This window comes from Sparus aurata, chromosome 17 (assembly GCF_900880675.1).
Source record: "Sparus aurata chromosome 17, fSpaAur1.1, whole genome shotgun sequence".
In the NCBI taxonomy this organism is placed as follows: Eukaryota; Metazoa; Chordata; class Actinopteri; order Spariformes; family Sparidae; genus Sparus; species Sparus aurata.
The window spans coordinates 4,419,632-4,439,377 of record NC_044203.1 but is presented as its reverse complement, the minus strand read 5'-3'; the positions used below and the strand labels follow the sequence as shown (position 1 = coordinate 4,439,377).

General features: G+C 42.1%; 1 protein-coding gene across 5 annotated transcripts in view; it reads right to left on the bottom strand.

The window, feature by feature from the left end:
* Positions 1-16,671, bottom strand: part of tcaim (T cell activation inhibitor, mitochondrial) — a 31,437-nt gene extending 14,766 nt beyond the window's left edge. The window contains exons 1-6 of one of the 5 annotated variants that reach the window (XM_030394088.1): positions 16,538-16,671; positions 16,065-16,148; positions 14,665-14,797; positions 10,285-10,435; positions 9,951-10,206; positions 8,290-8,412 (exon numbers count right to left, since the gene is read on the bottom strand). In XM_030394088.1, coding sequence (XP_030249948.1) covers positions 8,290-8,412; positions 9,951-10,206; positions 10,285-10,435; positions 14,665-14,797; positions 16,065-16,120 — 719 coding nt within the window. In that variant the 5' untranslated portion in view covers positions 16,121-16,148; positions 16,538-16,671. Of the gene's footprint in view, positions 1-8,289; positions 8,413-9,950; positions 10,207-10,284; positions 10,436-14,664; positions 14,798-16,064; positions 16,152-16,537 lie in introns of all 5 variants that reach the window. The other 4 variants (XM_030394091.1, XM_030394089.1, XM_030394093.1 and 1 more) reach the window with 4 other exon arrangements.
* Between the last annotated feature and the right edge of the window lie 3,075 nt (positions 16,672-19,746).

Genomic DNA, 19,746 nt, shown 5'->3' with positions numbered 1-19,746 from the left:
ATGTGTTTCTCTCTTTGTGCGAGTGCTGTAGGGGCAGCGGCAAGTGAGGCCGGCCGATGGTGGAGGGTTTGGTGACAGTCTCTCACCTGTACTTCACACTCCTTCTGATTTTGTGTGCTTGGTAATTATATTTGCACGTCCCTCACGATTTATAGTTGATCCCTTTTTTTTTTGTTTGGTTTTGCTGTGTGAATGTGTGTAGGACACTGGAGTGGGGTGAGTACTCTGTCCCAGTGTAAATTGTCCCTCTGCTGTCTGCGGCCTTGGCCGCCCATCCTCAGTACACTCCTAGTCATTTTTTTAACCGCTAGCTTTAATAAATTGTCTCTTTTAATATTGATGTTGGCAGCTCTGTAAATAAAATTGTAAATCTTGGTGGGAAACACCCTTGCCTCGGTCCATCATTTTTGTCGATCTGTATCAGTAAAAGAATCTGTGGCTTTATTGGGTGATTGAAGTATTTAAAGTGCTGATAAGATTTGAAGTAGATGGTGAAATCGCGGGCCTTGCCACGGTCCGTTCACAAGAGACAAAGATGAAGAGGTCCCCATAGGAATGAATGGGAAAACGCCTCCCAAACCCCTGCGAGTTTTGAAAAAACTGTAATGGTAATGACCAAAATATGTATATGTTGAGTGAGAGGAGACATGGCTGAACTCGGTCATGTCGTTTTTATTTCTGGAAAGTGAGAAATGAGGGCAGAAATGCTAGAGACAAATCAGGTACCGTCTGCTCTCCTTCAGAAATTTAGGCTCAAAATTAACATTGCGGCTTATAGGGCAGCTGCTTCGGTTATTGTCACTCCAGGGCTTCCACATCCAAAACTGCAAGCCGTACATCTTAAATGAGACCATCAGCTGAAAGCCAACAAGATTTCCTCCATTTCTTTGTATACATTTTCTATGTTGAATAAAAGGTTTGGGATCTAAATCAAGCTGAAGAGAATTTTTTCTCCAGTTCTTAAAGCTGCTCTCCATTGTTGCGATGATGTCACACACTGTAGCTCATGCAATACACACCCATTATAAAATGAGAAAATGGCCTAAAAATCCTTAAAACTAAAACTGTGATGATTTGAAAACCGTAAAAGATTTTTAAAAACTGAGTCTTCTGACTCTTTAAAAGTTGGAATGGTGTCTCTAGCTCAAAGCATGAGGGACAAGGAGAGGTTGCAAGTCGATGAGTTTTGAAGAGGATTTGAAGATTTCCCCATTTACTTTCCATTCACAATAATTACACTGCCACCAGAGCGCCATCTATTGGCCGATTTGCACCAAATCTTACACAGACCATCATTAGGTGATACCACACAATGATGAACATTTATGTGATAATTGGACAGTATTTTGTAAAGATATGCAAGATTGACTGTTTTCAACACAACATGCAGGAATTTGTCATTTCATATTTCAGGCGTTTTATGGACTATCAAAATTCTTTTGATAACTTTTTGTCAGGAGGGTCCACAGATGCTTCACTCAAAGTTTGGTGCAAATCACTCAAATTGCCTAGGAGGAGTTCGAAAAAGTAGGTTTTTCATTTGTCACGATTTTGCAAATGGAAAGTTAGCGCGAAAGTGGGCGTGGCCTACACCAAACACTTCAGCTGAGGTTTAATAATGTGCAACATATTAAGTGGGAGTTATGAGCCAAAAACGCTTTTGCATTGAAAATAGCGCCACCTGCTGGTCATTTTTGATGTGTGAGTCACAGGGGCCTTCTATAGCACCTCTATAAATTTCATTTCCATAAGTGTTATGGTGTGGGCACAGGGCCAAATATACAATTAAACTGACACCAGAGCGCCACCTAGTGGCGGATCGGTAAACCCTTCATCAGATGTCCTCAGGAGGGCACTGACAATAAATGTACCAAGTTTTGTCTTAATCCGACGAACCGTTGTGGAGATATAAAATACATCAATTTAAAGAGCGCCACCTTGTAGTCATCGCCTAAAATTTTGCACAGGGCCTCAGGGGCTCATGGGGAAGTAGTATCCTGAGTTTCATGTCATTAGACCTGACCACTGTGGAAATATCCAACACTTCCTCTTTTAAACCAAATCTGCATGAAGTTGTTATTTAATGACTTTAAAATTATTTGTTTTAATTAAAATCCACGAGTAACTTTTGTCAGGAGGGTCCACAGATGCTGTGTGCCAAGTTTCGTGCAAATCGGTGAAATCGCCTGGGAGGAGTTCGAAAAAGTAGGTTTTCGACATTTTGCGATGTAGGGAAAAAAAACGGTAGGCGGAAATGGGCGGGGCCTATACCACGAGATTCAGCACAATTCACTGAATGCGTGGATATAAGGTTTTTGAATGTGCGACATAGTATATGGGAGTTATTAGCCAAAACGCGCTTTCCTTAATAACAGCGCCACCTAGTGGTGGAAATTCAGGACGACAATAGATTATAAAATTTTTCGCCAGGTGTGACTTAAATTATTCGCCAGGTGTGACTTATATTCCAAGTTTGGTGAGTTTTGGGGTATGTTCAGGCAGTGAAAAATGCGATCATTTTGTGAGAAGAAAAATAATAATAATTAAAACTGCAAGCAGCGATGAACGGGCCCTCGCAGTCCGCGCGCGCGTTGGGGCGTGCTGCCGTCCAAACGCGCTCCGCCTTAAGCCACATTGCTTGATCGTTGTTCACGGAGGCGGCAACCGCCTGCGTTTGGGACAGTGCACGCGGGGGTTGAATATCAGCCTCTTCTCCCAACGTGTGTTTGTAACGCGCTGGGTTGCCCCTGCCAGTATTAAGCGCTTCCAGGTGAAGTCAGAACAACTTCCTGCAATCCACAGAAACCCAAATGGACTGCAGGTGAATGACTTCTAAAACATTTAGTAATCGGGTACGTTTTGACAATCGATTCTGCACTGTTACATTGTGTGAAGTGTTACGGCCTTCTCTTTGCCTTTCTCTGGAATTCAGGCATGGATACCTGTGTTTTTGCAGGGAATAGATTGGAAGTGGGACAGAGAGCGGGGGGTTGTGGCTTGCAGTAAACTTCCTCCGCCCTAAATTCGAACCCAGGCCCACTGCGTATGTGGCATGCACTCCAACCACTCGACCACCAGCGCAGCTAAGACACTGCCTTCTGTTGTCACTGTGAAGGCAGGAAGGCAGCGCATCATAGGGGAGGATGGAAGTGAAATGCCACAGATTTCGATAGGTAGTGGAGTGCAGCCAGATGTGATTCTTCCTTTTGGAAAGGGACAGCGGTCAGGTGACCAGGTGTGACCAGCGTCCTGCAGTAGCTGTGTTTAACCACAGAACTCACTCAGTTGATTCATATCGCAGGGGAAGCCACTTCGTTCATCGCGGAAAGTTGGGCAGAATCACAACTACACACATCTTGTTGTGTGCCACATTGACAGGGCAGACACAACACGCAAATGGCATTCTTAGCAAATTGGCTTATTTGAAAATTGTGTGCTGTGGCTCACTACCACTCACTTATCCATTATGTGGCTCTACCCATTACCCTTCAAACATGCCCTGTTGTAACATGCAATGTAGACAAAACTACCTGCAAATGCCATGTACATCTGACTATGTTTGTCATTACTGCACATAAATGAGTGTAGAATAATGCTTCACTTGCCTTCTTTCAACAATGTATTTATGGCTGTCTATCAGTGTCAAGCTTTTGATCTAAGTTCTGCTTTGTTTGCTAGTTTTTATTCCAAGAAGTGCGTGCTGCCACCTTTTGAAGTTTCAATAAAATCTGATGAATATGCGGCTGACTTACTGGAATTGAATGGAATTACTCAGAGGTTATTCAGACAGGATACATGTGCCTTGAAAGACAACAATGCCATCTAGTGGCGACTTGCATCATGTACACCATAAATTCATGTGCTTCTAAGCAAAATTGACCACTTCCTGTTGGACTGAGAGTGTGGGTGTAAATGAGTCATTTGTGCGTCTTGTCATAACACACATGCGTGCCAAATTTCATTTAGGTATATGCATGTAGGGCGCCAACATTGACTGAGATAATATTTACCTCATGTTTCCAGTGGGTTTCCAGTGGGTGGCGCTATTGATATGACACAGTATTGATGCACAGATCTATTCAGGGCGACTCCCTCTAGATTCCCTCTAGATTTGGCCGAGATAGAACATTGTATGAAGAAGTTACGAGGACACGATGCTTTACGGCGAAGGATTTGAATTGACCGCTCCACTGTGGCCAGCAGGTATGACGTAGGATAAAGATTTCCAAAACTTTTCATCTTCAAGGTCAGAGGATGCTACTGAGTGACTTTGAAGTCGGTGGCGTTACATCTGTAGGAGGAGATAATTTAAGTATGAAGATTGGCAATATTTCAAAATGGTGGCGAAAAGCTAAATGGCCGACTTAGTAGTCATGATGAGACTTGTTCGGGGAGACAGCCTCTACAGTTACGAGCAGTTTGGTGTGGATAGGAAATTGTATGATAGAGTTATAAAGCCTCGATGCTTGACGGCGTGAGGAAAAAATGGTTTCCCCCGCACCGCCCACTAAAGTTTGGTGCAGCTGAATGATTTCCATAACTTTTGTTCTTCAAGACATGAAGAAAATTACTGAGTTAATTTGAAGACTGCGGTGTTTAAGCTCTAGGACAAGATAATTTTCAAAGTAGGCATGAATTGGACAAAAACGCCGCCACACATCTAAATAGCTGACTTCCTGTTGGAGTGACAGTATGGTCCCCACAGACTTTTTTGTGCGTCTGCTCACGATGAATCTGCTTACCGAATTTCGTTCATCTACGCGCATGTGGAAGGCAGGGAAGAACATTAGGGGGCGCTACAGAGCCCGCAGGTCACGACCTCGCCCAACGGCATTAAATTATCAAATTTTTCACTAGATGTGACGTATATTCCAAATTTGGTGAGTTTTTGGGTATGTTCAGGCCTCCAAAATTGCAGTTAAAGCGGTACACTAGTCCTTCCAATTACAATAGGGACCTCACAGGTCGATGACCTGCTCGGGCCCTAAAAATCATTTCAATTACAATAGGGTCCTTGCAGGTTCCCTGCTCGGGCCCTAATAATAAAAATCATTTCAATTACAATAGGGTCCTTGCAGGTTCCCTGCTTGGGCCCTAATAATAATCATTACGATTACAATAGTGACCTCGCAGGTTCCCTGCTCGGGCCCTAATAAAAAAAAAAAAAAAAATCCCTGGCGTGCGACGGATGCACAACTATAGGCAGCCCTCAAAGTGAGTGAACCGCAACGTTGGAACCGACTTCACTCCTCCAAACCCAGTCGCTCCTTATCAGCATATAGCGTAAATAGTACTCTAGCAACTGGGCTCAGAATAATACCCTTTTGTACAAATCTGAACATGAAGTAACAGCCTACAAAAACATAATATGAACTAGGGCTGAACGATATGGACAAAATTTCATATCTCGATATTCATGCCAGATATCTCGATATCGATACGATACGATATGACTACGGGTTCGGTGAAAACCAAGCATTTTTCAGAAAAATAAAGAGATTATTTTAAGCCATATACAAATGGTTGATAGAGAAATCTTTACCAAATAATCACAAACTCACTACAGAGACAAATATATTTGAAGTAACAACAGTAAAGGGAGGGAGAAGATCAAACGAACTATGCGCATTTTTACAAGATGAACAATGACATCCTAATCTGGAGAGAAAGAGTGAAAGTGAAGATCGAGACTCAGCAGCTTCAGGTTATCGCTGGTAAAGTACCAGTGGAATTTAGAAAGACTAAGAAGTCAGAGAATTAACGGATCAAAACAGAGTAGTGGGCAGCCATACGGTCTCAAATCCACAGAGCGAGCGGCCGCAGCGTCCGCTCCTGCTGCCCCAGCCAGCCCCCCTACATACACACCTGCCGCCTGCAGCCGTGTGAGAGGACAGAGAGCCGGCGCTGCTGCAGGGGAGCCGCGGAATGCGATGACTATTAGCAGCAGGAGAATTACAATATAATATATTACTCGCCTTTCCCCTGATGATCTGAATTAGTCGCTAAATTTGATGCTAGTCGCTTTTTAGAAATAAAGTCGCTAAGAGGGTCTGAAAAGTCGCTAAACTAGCTAGGAAGTTGCCAAGTTGTGTGTGCGTCTCAGTCTCCGTCTCCCTCACTCCCGCCCTCTTATGTTTGTCATTGGTTGACTTCAGCTGTCGATCCACAGCAAGCATGAAATAAGGTTTGTGGTTGGCTGGCCTTAGCGGTGCATTCATGGGCAATCGTAAAAAGGATATTTGTTGTGACTGCCAGAGCTGTACGTGCAGGGCGAGCGGGTAGTCTATATCGTTTATATCGTTGCTTTTTCGATATGAATATCTTGAATGTTCATATCTAGATATAGATACGATAACGATATATCGTTCAGCCCTAATATGAACTGATCAGTAGTCCGGGACAAGTACTTCAAATATTAAAGCATCATCTCCTCAGAAAAAGTTATTGATGTAAACAAAATCAGGCCGGACGTTATACTAGTTTAAAGAGTTCAGTCTTACAGTTAGTTTCCATTATCCATGGCTGGGATGATGTTCATCTTCACATAGGCCATCGCTTTGTCAGGATCGGTAAACTGCTTGTCATCTTCCCCATTTGTAATTCGGAGCCGAGCTGGAAACAATAATCCAAACCGGGCTCCCTGACGGTCGCGCAGGAGCTTCCTCACCTCTGTGAAAGCAGCCCGGGCTTTAGCCACGCTTGTAGTGTAGTCGGGGAAGATGGTGATGGGATCTCCGTTGAAGCGAAGTGGGCCCCGAGTGCATTTGCGGTGCAGCACTTCTGCACATTCATGGTAATAATGTAGTTTGGCGATGATGACCCGGGGCTTACCACCTGGTTTTGCCGGTCCCAGGCTCCGATGTGAACGATCGATCAGCGGCTCCTTTTCAAGCCGTAATGCCTCAGTTAGCAGCTTAGCCACCGATGTGGTAGAGCTCGAGCTGGGCGTTTCACTTCAAAGGATCCTTACGTTACACCTCCTCATTCGCCCCTCCATATTCTCACACTGCTCCTTCAGTCCTGTTAATTCTGTTTTCAGATCTCTCACTGTATTTTGCAGAGTAACCACCTCGTCCGACCAAGCGGACAGGCCGTCCTCCACTTCCTTGACATTAGCCTTCACGTGGTCGATCTCCGTGTGGAGCGTTGCAGTGCTATTTCTTATTTCGGTTTTCACCGCTTGCAACTCACTCTTGAGAAAGTCGAAGTCTTCCGAAAGAGCATTTTTCAGCTCCGTTTTATCACCGCTGAGATTTCTGCTTTTAGCGAGATAAGAATTTCAGACTTCAGAGCCTAAGTATCCATGTCATCACCAGACTCCAGTGGCGATGGTGACGATCCACCTGGGCGATCGGAGCCACTTCGGTCTGAGGAGGCAGTGGGCCTGGTGTTAGAGCATCCGGTAAATTTAGATTTTCGTAGATTCAATGCCATCTGTGCACTTAGGCGGCTTGACTTCAATTTAAAGTTAAATACTGAAACTTTTCACGGATCGATATGGTGAAATGTTCAGTAAAGAAACTAAATTAAAAACAGGCTTGGCGGGAGCCCACGCTAAACGCACCTTACTCCATTGCCATCCAGCTACACCCCCGTTAGAGACACTTTTTTGACCGCTTCAGGGAGACAGGAGCCGGCTGATCAGTCCGACTGCCTTTTCTGATGACGGTCGGATCAAAACATTTTGCATAATTGAAACTTCATGTGTGATAAAATTTAACAGAAAACTGCGAATTTGAGTCGAAAAATGGCAGCCATCTTGAAAACTAGCCTTAAAACAGTTTTTTTAGTTGCATCATTGGATTTGTCTACTCAAAATACATACAATTCGATGTCCAGTTCTTTTTAATATGCCCAGCCATTACCATTCTACAATAAAAAAGGGGTTTTGGTACATTTTATGTGGCCGCCATCTTGAAAAATGGACACCATGTTGGATTTTCAGGTGGCTAACAGGCTTTTCTCAAAAAGTAGGGTCTAGGAATTATTCATGCCAAATTTGGTGCTTGTATCACAAAGTGAACAATTGTCCTGGAATTTGGACTTAATCTGCCGGACTAAATACATTTTTTGTTCTGTAATTTACACCATGTTCTTCAGTGACTTGCAGAGAAGTGAAACAAGCATCAGAGTTAACTTACTTACTGAAGTAATTCTGTCCTCTGATAACCACAGAACCAGGATGTTGGACTTGGTAAACTGCTGATTATTTTGCCAAGAACTAGGCTCATCAGACTACTCAGACAGGTGAGTAGACATGATCAGGTGGACTGGTGTTGTTGAGCGTACCTGATATCATCCAGATCAAATTTGTGACACAGCTCTTTCTTCAGTCTGTCTAGCTCTTCTCTCCTAGGAAGACTTGCAACGTGCTTCTTCGTCGCCTTGGGCTCATTGTTTCTCAGCCACGAGCTGACAAAGAAAAGGATGAAATCACTCTGAAACCACACTTAGAGAATACGTTCTATAAAGCCACAATAACTCACGATGACAAACCGACACAGAATTATCACCAGCTATGGTGAGCTCACGTCGATGGAAAACACATTGACTGTGGACACACCTGTCTTCCAGCAGCTTCTAATGCATTACTGACTTGCTTTTTGGTGGATTTTGGTTGACTCTTGACCATCCTGACCAGTTTTCTCTCAGCAGCAGGTGATAGTTTGTGTTTTCTGGTCGTGGCAGGGACACAGCTGTGCTATGCACTTTATACTTACAGACAGTTGTTTGTACAGACATCTTGGTTCCTGGAACTGCTTTGAAATGGCTCTAATTGACTTTTCTGACTCGTTCAAATCAATAATGTGCTCTTTCAGATCAATGCTGAGCTCAGTAGACTTTCATATTGTAGTGTTTGTGTCTGAGTCTAATGGCTGTATCAAACAAGTCCTATTAACATGGACCCAGAAAAGTCATCGGCTGCTATAAGAATCACTCAGAAGAAGTTAAGAAGCCATGCTACCAAGAACATTTGATTCACACAACTTCCTATACTAAGTTACTGTGTGTATATTTTTAATGCAGCAGATTTAGTCACATTTTCATAAGACCAATAATACATTATTTATTATTGAACCAAACTTAATGAATGTTTTGGTGACAAAGTAGTTTGTGTTCCACTCATTCATCACAGAAACATGAGAGCCGTAGAAACCACTGGAACTGAAGGCTGCCATGATGTACATGCTCTTTATCAGTGGATATGTGATTGTATATGGTTGGTTGTCTTTAATATTCTTTACCCTCACAAATATTTCCAGCTTCATAATTTACCTATTCAAATGAAGTGCTTAATGTGTTTTCATGATGACAGCTATGATCTGGAAGCGTGGGTAAACCCAGGGCTCCAGACCAACTTTATTTACCAGGAGCACAGTGGCCCCTGACTGCAAATTTTAGGAGCACAATCAGAAAATTTAGGGGCGCACATCGTACTCTGGCACACTACTGGGCTAATCGGGAAGAAAGAGAGCGTCAAGAGTTTGTTTCGCCATTGTTCGCTGAAAGTGAAACCTTCTCTTTCGGTGCTCGGAACAACTTTAGGACCCTCCCCCTCCAAACATTAGCCACTCATAGTCCCATTCCACATCCCCTGCCTCTCTCACACACATTGGCCTGCCACCTGTGATTCCAGATTCCAGAGTCTTTGATTCACCCCTTCCATTTCGCAGTGTAAAAAAAACAAAAAAAACAATGGTAAATTCACTGGTCGCACTGTCTCAAATTGTTCATTTGAGACAGTGCATTGGTCATTTGGTCGCAGTCTGGAGCCCTGAAACCTGTCTCTGTCCAAAGATCAACAGAGCAGAAACTTATTAAATAAATGTTTCTTATGATTAATAATAATCATTTATGATTGTGGTCTGTCTCAAAAAAGATCTTTGTTAACAAGCTCTACTTCATGCACTGTCTAGCTGTAATACAGAGCAGAGGTCAGTTTCACTAACCTGAGTGTAAGCTCCACTCTCCTGGCCTGCTGCAGCTCCTCCTCAGGGTCTCTGAAACCAGTGAAGGTGTAGTAACTCTTATCCCATTTGATAGGTCTGTAGAAAGGCACCCCAGCATCAGGTGGACCTCCAGATGTCTCTGTACTGGCTTCCATTCCCCTCATGTGTTCCATGGGCAGGCTGCAGGACTTCAAGACATTCATCACTGTGCTCAAGACATCATTTGTGTGCAGGGTGAAACTCACTGAGCGGAACCCTGAAAACCAGGGGGAAGTTTAGATTTATAAAAGATAGAAGTTGCAAATATTAGGAGCAGTATTAATAGAAACTGTACCCGAGGTGAAGAGGTCTGGCTGCACATCACTGCTGTCCTTAGTGTCCCTGACATAAAAGGTAAGCTTCATTGGCTGAACTGAGCATGAGCCAGGCTTCTGCAGATTGTCCAGATAGCCATTCAGCCTCTTTAGTGAATTCTCATTTACTTCCTGTAGAACACAATATGAAACGGTGTGCTGAAGCATCCTCTTTAACAAACTCAAAACAATTAGGACTGTGTTCTGGCCAACAGCTGCCAGTCAACAAATCACTTCAACTGTATACACAAATAGGGCTGGGCGATATGGCCTCAAATCAATATCACGATATACTGAGCTACACACCTTAGTAACGATAAATGAACGATAAGCATCATTACACAAACTGTCCGCCACTCACAGCGAGAGTGGGTTCACTTGATTACTAACCTGGCATAGCTGGGGTCGCATGGGCGGGCGGAGTTTGCCATCAAATTAATGTAAAATAAGCACATCGGTATACGCCGGGGTAGATTAATCAAGTGGACCTAACATGTCCCCTGACCCTAGTGGATGTTATGCCTATGACACCGAATATACCGACATGGCCAAAATGACACTGCGGTCAAGCCAGCCGTGGTTCGCGTTTGCTTGGTCAAATCAGCCGCACGTTGTTTTCTAGTGTGCGAATATACGAACATTTACGGTAATCGTAATGACACCGCTCTAAAGAGCTGCTGGTAGTGACAGTGGGGCAGACTGAAGTCACACAGTCAGACCCGTGAAAATTACGATACTTTTACAGTAATTATTCCCGGTAATATACTGAAGGTATCACGGAGGTTTGCGTCCGGATTTCAAAGGACGAAAGGAAAAACGTAAGGATATTTCACCCAACTTTGACGTGGAATAAAAAGCTTATTTTCCATAAGTAGTCTATGATTCATAAACTGCTGAACTTAGTACTTCCTAGACTACTTGCATGCATAATATCAAGTACTTTTACTGTGGACTTTTCGAGTAATCCTCTGTCAAAGTCCTTAACAGAGGACATGATTAAGTACATTTCACCCAACTTTGACGTTAAATAAAAAGGTTATTTTCCATAAGTAGTCCATGATTCATAAACTGCTTTACTTAGTACTTCCTAGACTACTTGCATGCACAATATCAAGTACTTTTACTGTGGACTTTTCGAGTCATCCTCTGTCAAAGTCCCTAACAGAGGACATGATTAAGTACATTTCACCCAACTTTGACGTTAAATAAAAAGGTTATTTTCCATAAGTAGTCCATGATTCATATACCACTGAACTTAGTCCTTCCTAGACTACTTGCATACATAATATGAAGTACTTTTACTGTGTACTTTTTGAGTAATCCTCTGTCAAATCCTGACCAGATGACAAAATTAAGGATATTTCACCCAACTTTGACGTTAAATAAAAATGTTAGTTTCCATAATTCATAAACTGCTTTACTTAGTACTTCCTAGACTACTTGCATGCACAATATCAAGTACTTTTACTGTGGACTTTTCGAGTAATCTTGTGTCAAAATCCTTAACAGAGCACAAGGATAATAAGGATAGTTCGCCCTTTTTGTTAAGTAAAAGATTAGAGTATTTTCTCCAACACTGTGTAAATCTGAAACTTGGATTCATGGGTAGGTCTTTTTACAGTTATAACACCCCAAGCATATATGGCCATGGATACAACTTGAGAATATAGCTGACCATCAGCCAGCAGACATTGTGACTGCGGTTGACTAGGAGCAGAAGAGAGGAGTTGAGATAGATTTGCCAATCCTAGCTGACAGTCAAGAAGATGGAGCACAAAAAGTTCCCAGGGCTGGGAGACCACGGTAACAATTATGTGACCGATAAAATGCAGGTAAAGCAGGGGAATGAGGACACAGTTTGTCTTGTTTCCTTTCCAGATTGCCTCTCTGTATGATTTATTTAACATCATGTATCATAACAGTCACCTAAGCACAGTGCATATCTTTTTACCTCATCTCAGGTTTAAGTAGTTCAATTTCAAAGAGTTTCTGTAAATACATTACATTCTTTTGGTCAATTTCACAGCATAAATTGTTTCCAAACACCATTTTCACATAGTGTAGTTATACAGTGTATGAAACACCTATAAAAAGAGCAGTGAAACGTGTATCCAAACAATCAGCTCAAATTAAATTTTTTAATATGCTTAATTAAGTTAATTTATGATGTAACCGACCTGTATAAAGCATGTAAAGCAGAGGAATTAAGACACAGTTTAACACACAGACACAGAGATATTGGGTCATTCTATAATGAGGGGTACATTTCAACCAAAAAGTCAAAATAACAGTATGCTTTTTTGATGAATAAACTAGATATTTCCATAATATACACAATTGGCAAGCTTATAAGGTCAAATTACTTTTTAAATATCTTAATGAAAATAAACTTTTGATTCATTATTTTGACAACTGTGTTATGGACAAATGTTTTGTCATATAAAACATATATGAAAGACTACACATTTAATGACACACTTTTTGGAAAGTGTTTGAGTCTATTCACCAGGAGTTTTGAGGTTATCTGTCATACTTATTTAAAAATTTGAATTTTGGGCATCATGATGGACATTCTGCGAGATGCTATGATGAAGGATGAACGTTTTTTCCATAAGTAAATCCACATTACACTGTTGGGTGAAATATCCTTAATTTTGTCATCTGGTCAGGATTTGACAGAGGATTACTCAAAAAGTACACAGTAAAAGTACTTGATATCATGCATGAAGGTAGTCTAGGACGTACTAAGTTCAGCAGTATATGAATCATAGACTACTTATTGAAAATAAGCTTTTTAATCCACATCAAAGTTGGGTGAAATGTACTTATTCTTGTCCTCTGTAATGGAATTTGACAGATGATTACTCAAAAAGTACACAGTAAAAGTACTTCATATTATGCATGCAAGTAGTCTAGGAAGGACTTAGTTCAGTGGTATATGAATCATAGACTACTTATGGAAAATAACCTTTTTATTTAACGTCAAAGTTGGGTGAAATGTACTTAATCATGTCCTCTGTTCAGGACTTTGACAGAGGATTACTCAAAAAGTACACAGTAAAAGTACTTGATATTATGCATGAAGGTTGTCTGGGAAGTACTAAGTTCAGCAGTATATGAATCATAGAGTACTTATTGAAAATAAGCTTTTTATTTCACACCAAAGTTGGGTGAAATGTACTTAATCATGTCCTCTGTTAAGGACTTTGACAGAGGATTACTCAAAAAGTACACAGTAAAAGTACTTGATAATATGCATGCAAGTAGTCTAGGAAGTACTAAGTTCAGCAGTTTATGAATCATAGACTACTTATGGAAAATACGTTTTTTATTCCCCGTCAAAGTTGGGCGAAATGTCCTTATTCTCGTCCTCTGTAATGGAATTTGACAGAGGATTACTCAAAAAGTACACAGTAAAAGTACTTGATATTCAGCATGAAGGTAGTCTGGGAAGTACTAAGTTCAGCAGTATATGAATCATAGACTACTTATTGAAAATAAGCTTTTTATTCCACATCAAAGTTGGGTGAAATATCCTCAATCTTTTCCTCTTAAGGACTTTGACATTGGATTACTCAAAAAGTACACAGTAAAAGTACTTGATATTATGCATGCATGTAGTCTAGGAAGTACTAAGTCCAGCAGTATATGAATCATAGACTACTTATTGAAAATAACCTTTTTATTCCCCGTCAAATTTGGGCGAAATGTCCTTATTCTTGTCCTCTGTAATGGAATTTGACAGAGGATTACTCAAAAAGTACGCAGTAAAAGTACTTCATATTATGCATGCAAGTAGTCTAGGAAGTACTTAGTTCAGCAGTTTATGAATCATAGACTACTTATTGAAAATAAGCTTTTTATTCCACATCAAAGTTGGGTGAAATATCCTTACGTTTTTCCTTTCGTACTTTACTTTGAAATCCGGACGCAAACCTCTGTGATACCTTCAGTATATTACCGGGAATAATTACTGTAAAAGTATCGTAATTTTCACGGGTCTGACTGTGTGACTTCAGTCTGCCCCACTGTCACTACCAGCAGCTCTTTAGAGCGGTGTCATTACAATTACCGTAAATGTTCGTATATTCGCGCACTAGAAAACAACGTGCGGCTGATTTGACCAAGCAAACGCGAACCACGGCTGGCTTGACCGCAGTAAAATGACGTCGGTTATCGTTGTAAATTTCGGTATCGGTAAATTTTCGGTTTATTGCCCAAGCCTACACACAAACCCACACCAACCTAGCCATCCACACCCACACACAGCCAAGCCATCCACCAATATCATCACAGTAACAGGTTAATCACATAACATTTACAAGAATGTATTAATTTATCCAGGATAAATAGAGACCTACCCGTTCCCTAGGATGTTGACCAAAGAAGTCAGGATGGACGGCAAAATAAAAAGGTCTGAGTGCATTGACAGCATCTGCCCCTGACATAGCCCTCTGCTGGACTAAATGCGTGGCCACATGTTTCCTCTCGAACCTATAAAGAAAACAATACTGAAGGTAAGTTTTTGTTCCATGCGTCCTGTGCAGACAGACAACAGAGCTGGCACAGCAAACAATTATATTTTTGAGTATCGATCAATCAATCAATGAATTTCAGTTTCTGGCAGTGGGCAAACTACTGAACTGATTGCTTTAATGAAACTTGGATGGAGGATGGATCTCTGCCCAGAAAAAACCATTAACTTCTGGTGCAGGTCTAACTGCATTGAGGATTCCAGATGTGTTTTCACTTTTTTTGACACTGTGAGACAGGGAGTTTTGCCAACATTTTTGTTAATTTATCAGGGAATAATGCATGGATGTTGATGAAAACATTGTGTATTTATGTGGCTGGTTTCTATGAGTGAGTACAATTTGATGCAAATTCAAATCAAACCCAAATGTTGCAGATTTAGATATGTTTTAATACTCTATTAGGCATGACTGAGTTAAATGGAGCCGTCTGGACTTGGCAGAGGTATGCACTCTACTCAGAGCCACTCTGTTACATACTTGCATTTAATTTCTGTCCTTATCCTTGTAGATGCTGCATAAATGTTTGGCATTTTTATTTGATAAATAACTTAAAGTGAAGAATACGTCAATACAATTATTTTCTGTTATCATTACTGCAGTAACGTACACAAAATCCTACTCATCAATGTTATGTTATTAAAAGAGACACAGGTGAATATAAGGTGTCTGTTCACAGTGCTAGCAGAACTGCCACAGAACCCACTGAGCAGAAACATCTCCTTCATCAGGTAGGTCAATGAATCGTAGGTCAAGTTACCAAACATGGTCTTTGATAAAGCTGATGATAGCTCTCCTGGTAAAGAGCACGCCTCCCTCAGCAGCTACTGAGGTTGAGGCTTGGGGTTCAAAACAACCCTGTAGTTTTAAAACTTTAATTTTGAACCCAGTCAGGCGTCTGTAACCGAAGCTGAATAGTTGCTCAACATTACATTGTAGAAACTTCAGCCTGTTAGGTGTCACTTGGACATCACCAGTGATTGTTGAACAGCAGCAACACTTGCACTCTTTCACTCTGGCTCTCCACTGGAAGTATTTTCAACCCCATCAAAGACGTTGAATTGAGCCTATGGAGATGTTACTCAGATGACGCTCAGTGGGAACATCCCTGGATCACACCAGGGAGTGGACAGAGAGGCTGTCTGGTTATTCAGACACCAGTGTTTTCACCTGAGCAGCAGCAGCAGGTTGGACTTGACTGGTCGTTCAACGTGTTAAAGCAGTGTTACCTGATGGCGTGTCGCAAAAGGAACTTGATAGACATCGCTGATGCTGCTCGTCTCATGGCCTCTGCAGCCGGTCCATCAGCAGGCCTGCTTTCAAAGTACATAGCGTCTGTCATCAGACGTCAAAGCTCTCAGCTGCTTTACTAATGCAAGGTTACAGTGATGACGACACTTTCCATTTCAACCTCAGAGGGAAGTCTTTGATGACGTTCACCTGTTAGCGACTCATAAAGACAATCAACCCGCAATGTGCGCTGAATAAGCTGCTTACGTGTAGGCTACTTGTATTTAGCTGTTGCAGTGTGGCTGAGAACAAACGTCACATGAGGCCAGAATAACAGTCAGTTCAGACACATGACGGGACAGCAAGATGTGCACTGTCTAGCATACAGTGTAGCGCAGTAGGAGTGTTAGCGGTCAGCTGTTAAGAGCTGAAATAAGACGTAGCGCTGTTTAATGGTCTGGTCTGCCCTCACCATACAGCCGCTGAGTTCACTCATCTCTTCTCTTTCTCTGCTTCTTCTTCTTCTTCTTCTTCTTCTTCTTCTTCTACTTCTTCTTCTACTACTTCTTCTACTCCTCTTCGTGTTCTTCTTCTTATTATTCTTGTATGTTTTAGGCAGACTGGACGCAGCCACGGCGTGTTGCTGCCCTCCGCAGGTTATCAACAGAAGTCATTTTCAGAACCTTACACAGTCCTGCCATGGAGACATTTAGAACAGCTCCTGTTGTTTGGCAGGATTCCCCGTCTCTGGCTCTCCGCAGGTGTATTTTACATCAGGGTACTTACCAACCTTGTCTGGCCATGATTTAGAGCACAGTGACCCAGTCTCAGCCTAGTGATTACCACACTGTCCCTCCTGCCCATTCTTATACTTGATGCATATTTAATTATTGGCCTTGTTGAAAAATAAAACCTACCTCCTCCCAGTCTCTCTACTACTGCTTCTTTATTTGCAAGAGCCTTCCTGATGTCCAGTTCTAGCATTAATGCTGAATCCTCCAGCAGCAGTGAGATCCCCCCAGTGTATCGGCAGGTAGTGGCACTGCAGTGGCAACCTGTGGCATGTCCGTGGCATCTCTACCTGTTTGCACATTTTAATGTACAAAATTTTGCACTTCTTAATATTATCTTATTAATATCTGTTCCATAGCATAAATGTGAATGTAAAAAAAATATTGTACATATTGTACTATTCTTATTCTTATATCTAATATGTATATATTATGTGTATATATGTATATATATATATAATACATACATAATATGCCAGGAGATGGCACGGACATGCCACAGGATGCCACTGCGGTGCCAATACCTGCCAATGCCACTGGGAGGATCTCGCTGTCTCTCAAATCCATTGTGGATCATCCAGCCCTAAAGCCGCTCTGATATGGGACACAATATATAACAGTAGAAGAAGAATATACACCAGTCTGTCTGTAACCATTCGTTCCATTATTTTACATAATACAGCTGCTGAAGCAATTGGGTGGTAGGATCCTGGGTCATTTGCTGCTTTACCAGGTTTCTGTAAAGGAACAACAATTGAGTGTTTCCATTGTATTGGCAGCTGGCCATCTTTCCATACTGTGTTGATTAGTGCTAGTATGCCTAATATCTCTAATATGAGATAATCCAGGTGGCAGAATATCTGGTACCCTAACCCATCTATGGAGCCAGAACAGTGACTTTAAAATTTGGCATCCAAAAAAAAAATTGGCATTGAAAACAAAACCAGTACTGAAAAAGGAAACATTGTCATTGAAACATTTGTATTGAAAACAGTTGTATTGGCATTGAAACAAGTATTGGCACTGAAAAAAGAAAGTAATTCAAATAAGTCAAGTCCGAAAATCTTATCATTTTATTTTATTGGGATTTTTTTGGATTTTTCAATGACAATCTTCAGATTTTTTCTTCATGTCACTTTTTTTTCAGTGTCACTGATTTCAGTTTCAACTTTCTGTCACTGTTTTGGCGTCGAGAGGGAGGGGCCTGAGGGGAGGGGCAAGTAGAGCGTGGTTTGCATATCATTTAAGAAGGTAATGGCAGCAGCCTGCGGGAAGGCGGGGCTGGATGGTCCAGCCATAATACCGTTGTAGCCGGCCGTCTCTGGGCAACACAGAGTCCAGCTACCTTGCGGACTTTTCTTCAAGCTCTCTCCTGATGTGTCCAAGTCTCTGTATATCTGGTTCTGTCCCGGAGCTCCCTAGCTTCGGTCTCTACATGCATATGGAGTGTGGTAGTAATACCGGAGCTAGCCACAGTTAGCACAACAGTAGAACAGCCTGTTGCTCCGAACTGGGGCTGCAGCGCCGACAGCAGCGCTCTGGTCTGCTCTCCGAGCTCTGTGCCACCGCACCGCTACCGGAGGCTGGAGGTCCTGAGCTCCGGTATCTATATGCTATGGAGTGCGGTAGTAGTACGGAGCTAACGAGCATTAGCCTCAGCTGTGTAGCTCCGAGCCGGGGCTGCCTCGCCGACAGCAGCGCTCCGTCTGCTCCCAGAGCTCTGTAACACCGCACCGGTACCGGAGACCGCAGGCCAGAGCTCTCCTATAAACTCAGTTCATGTGAATAATATCACTATTCCTACAATGACTCCTTTGAGTCGAAGCGAATAAACTCAAGTCAGTATGCGGGTAAAGTCAGCTGTGATTGTGCTACTGTGGTTCATAGTAAAGTACAACAGACGGCTGTAATCAAGTTACAGACACATATTTTCATAACTGACTGACTTTTCTCCAAGCACTCTCCTTTATTGTCCGGTCTCTGTATGCGTGTGCAGCGGTGCGGTGGCACAGAGCTCGGGGAGCAGACGGAGCGCTGCTGTCGGCGCTGCAGCCCCAGCTCGGAGCGACAGGCTGCTCTACTGTTATGCTAACTGTGGCTAATGCTCCGTACTCGGTGCCCCGGTACTACTACCACGCTCCAGGACAGAACCAGATACACAGAGACTTGGGCACATCAGGAGAGAGCTTGAAGAAAAGTCTACGAGGTAGTTGGACTCTGTGCTGCCCAGAGACGGCCGGCACACAGGCCCTAAAATGGTGTCTTATGGCTGTACCGTCCAGCCCCGCCTTCCCGCAGGCTGCTGCCATTACCTTCTTAAATGATATGCAAACCACGCTCTACTTGCCCCTCCCCTCAGGCCCCTCTCTCTCGACGCCAAAACAGTGACAGAAAGTTGAAACTGAAATCAGTGACACTGAAAAAAAAAGTGACATTGTAAAAAAAATCTGTCACTGAAAAAAAAGTGACATGAAGAAAAAATCTGAAGATTGTCATTGAAAAATACAAAAAAATCCCAATAAAAAAAAAATGATAAGATTTTCGGACTCGACTTATTTGAATTACTTTCTTTTTTCAGTGCCAATACTTGTTTCAATGCCAATACAACTGTTTTCAATACAAATGTTTCAATGACAATGTTTCTTTTTTCAGTACTGGTTTTGTTTTCAATGCCAATTTTTTTTTTGGATGCCAAATTTTAAAGTCACTGTTCTGGCTCCATACCCATCCATATAGGTGCTGTGTCTCTGGCTTTCTGAATGGCTTGCTTAAACTCTCGCAGTGAAAAGAGTTTATTGTGCTTATCATTTTTCCACTCACGCTTGAACCTCACTTTCCTTAGCTTCTTTTCTCTCCTACATTTACTTACTAAAGCATGTCTGCTTTAGCT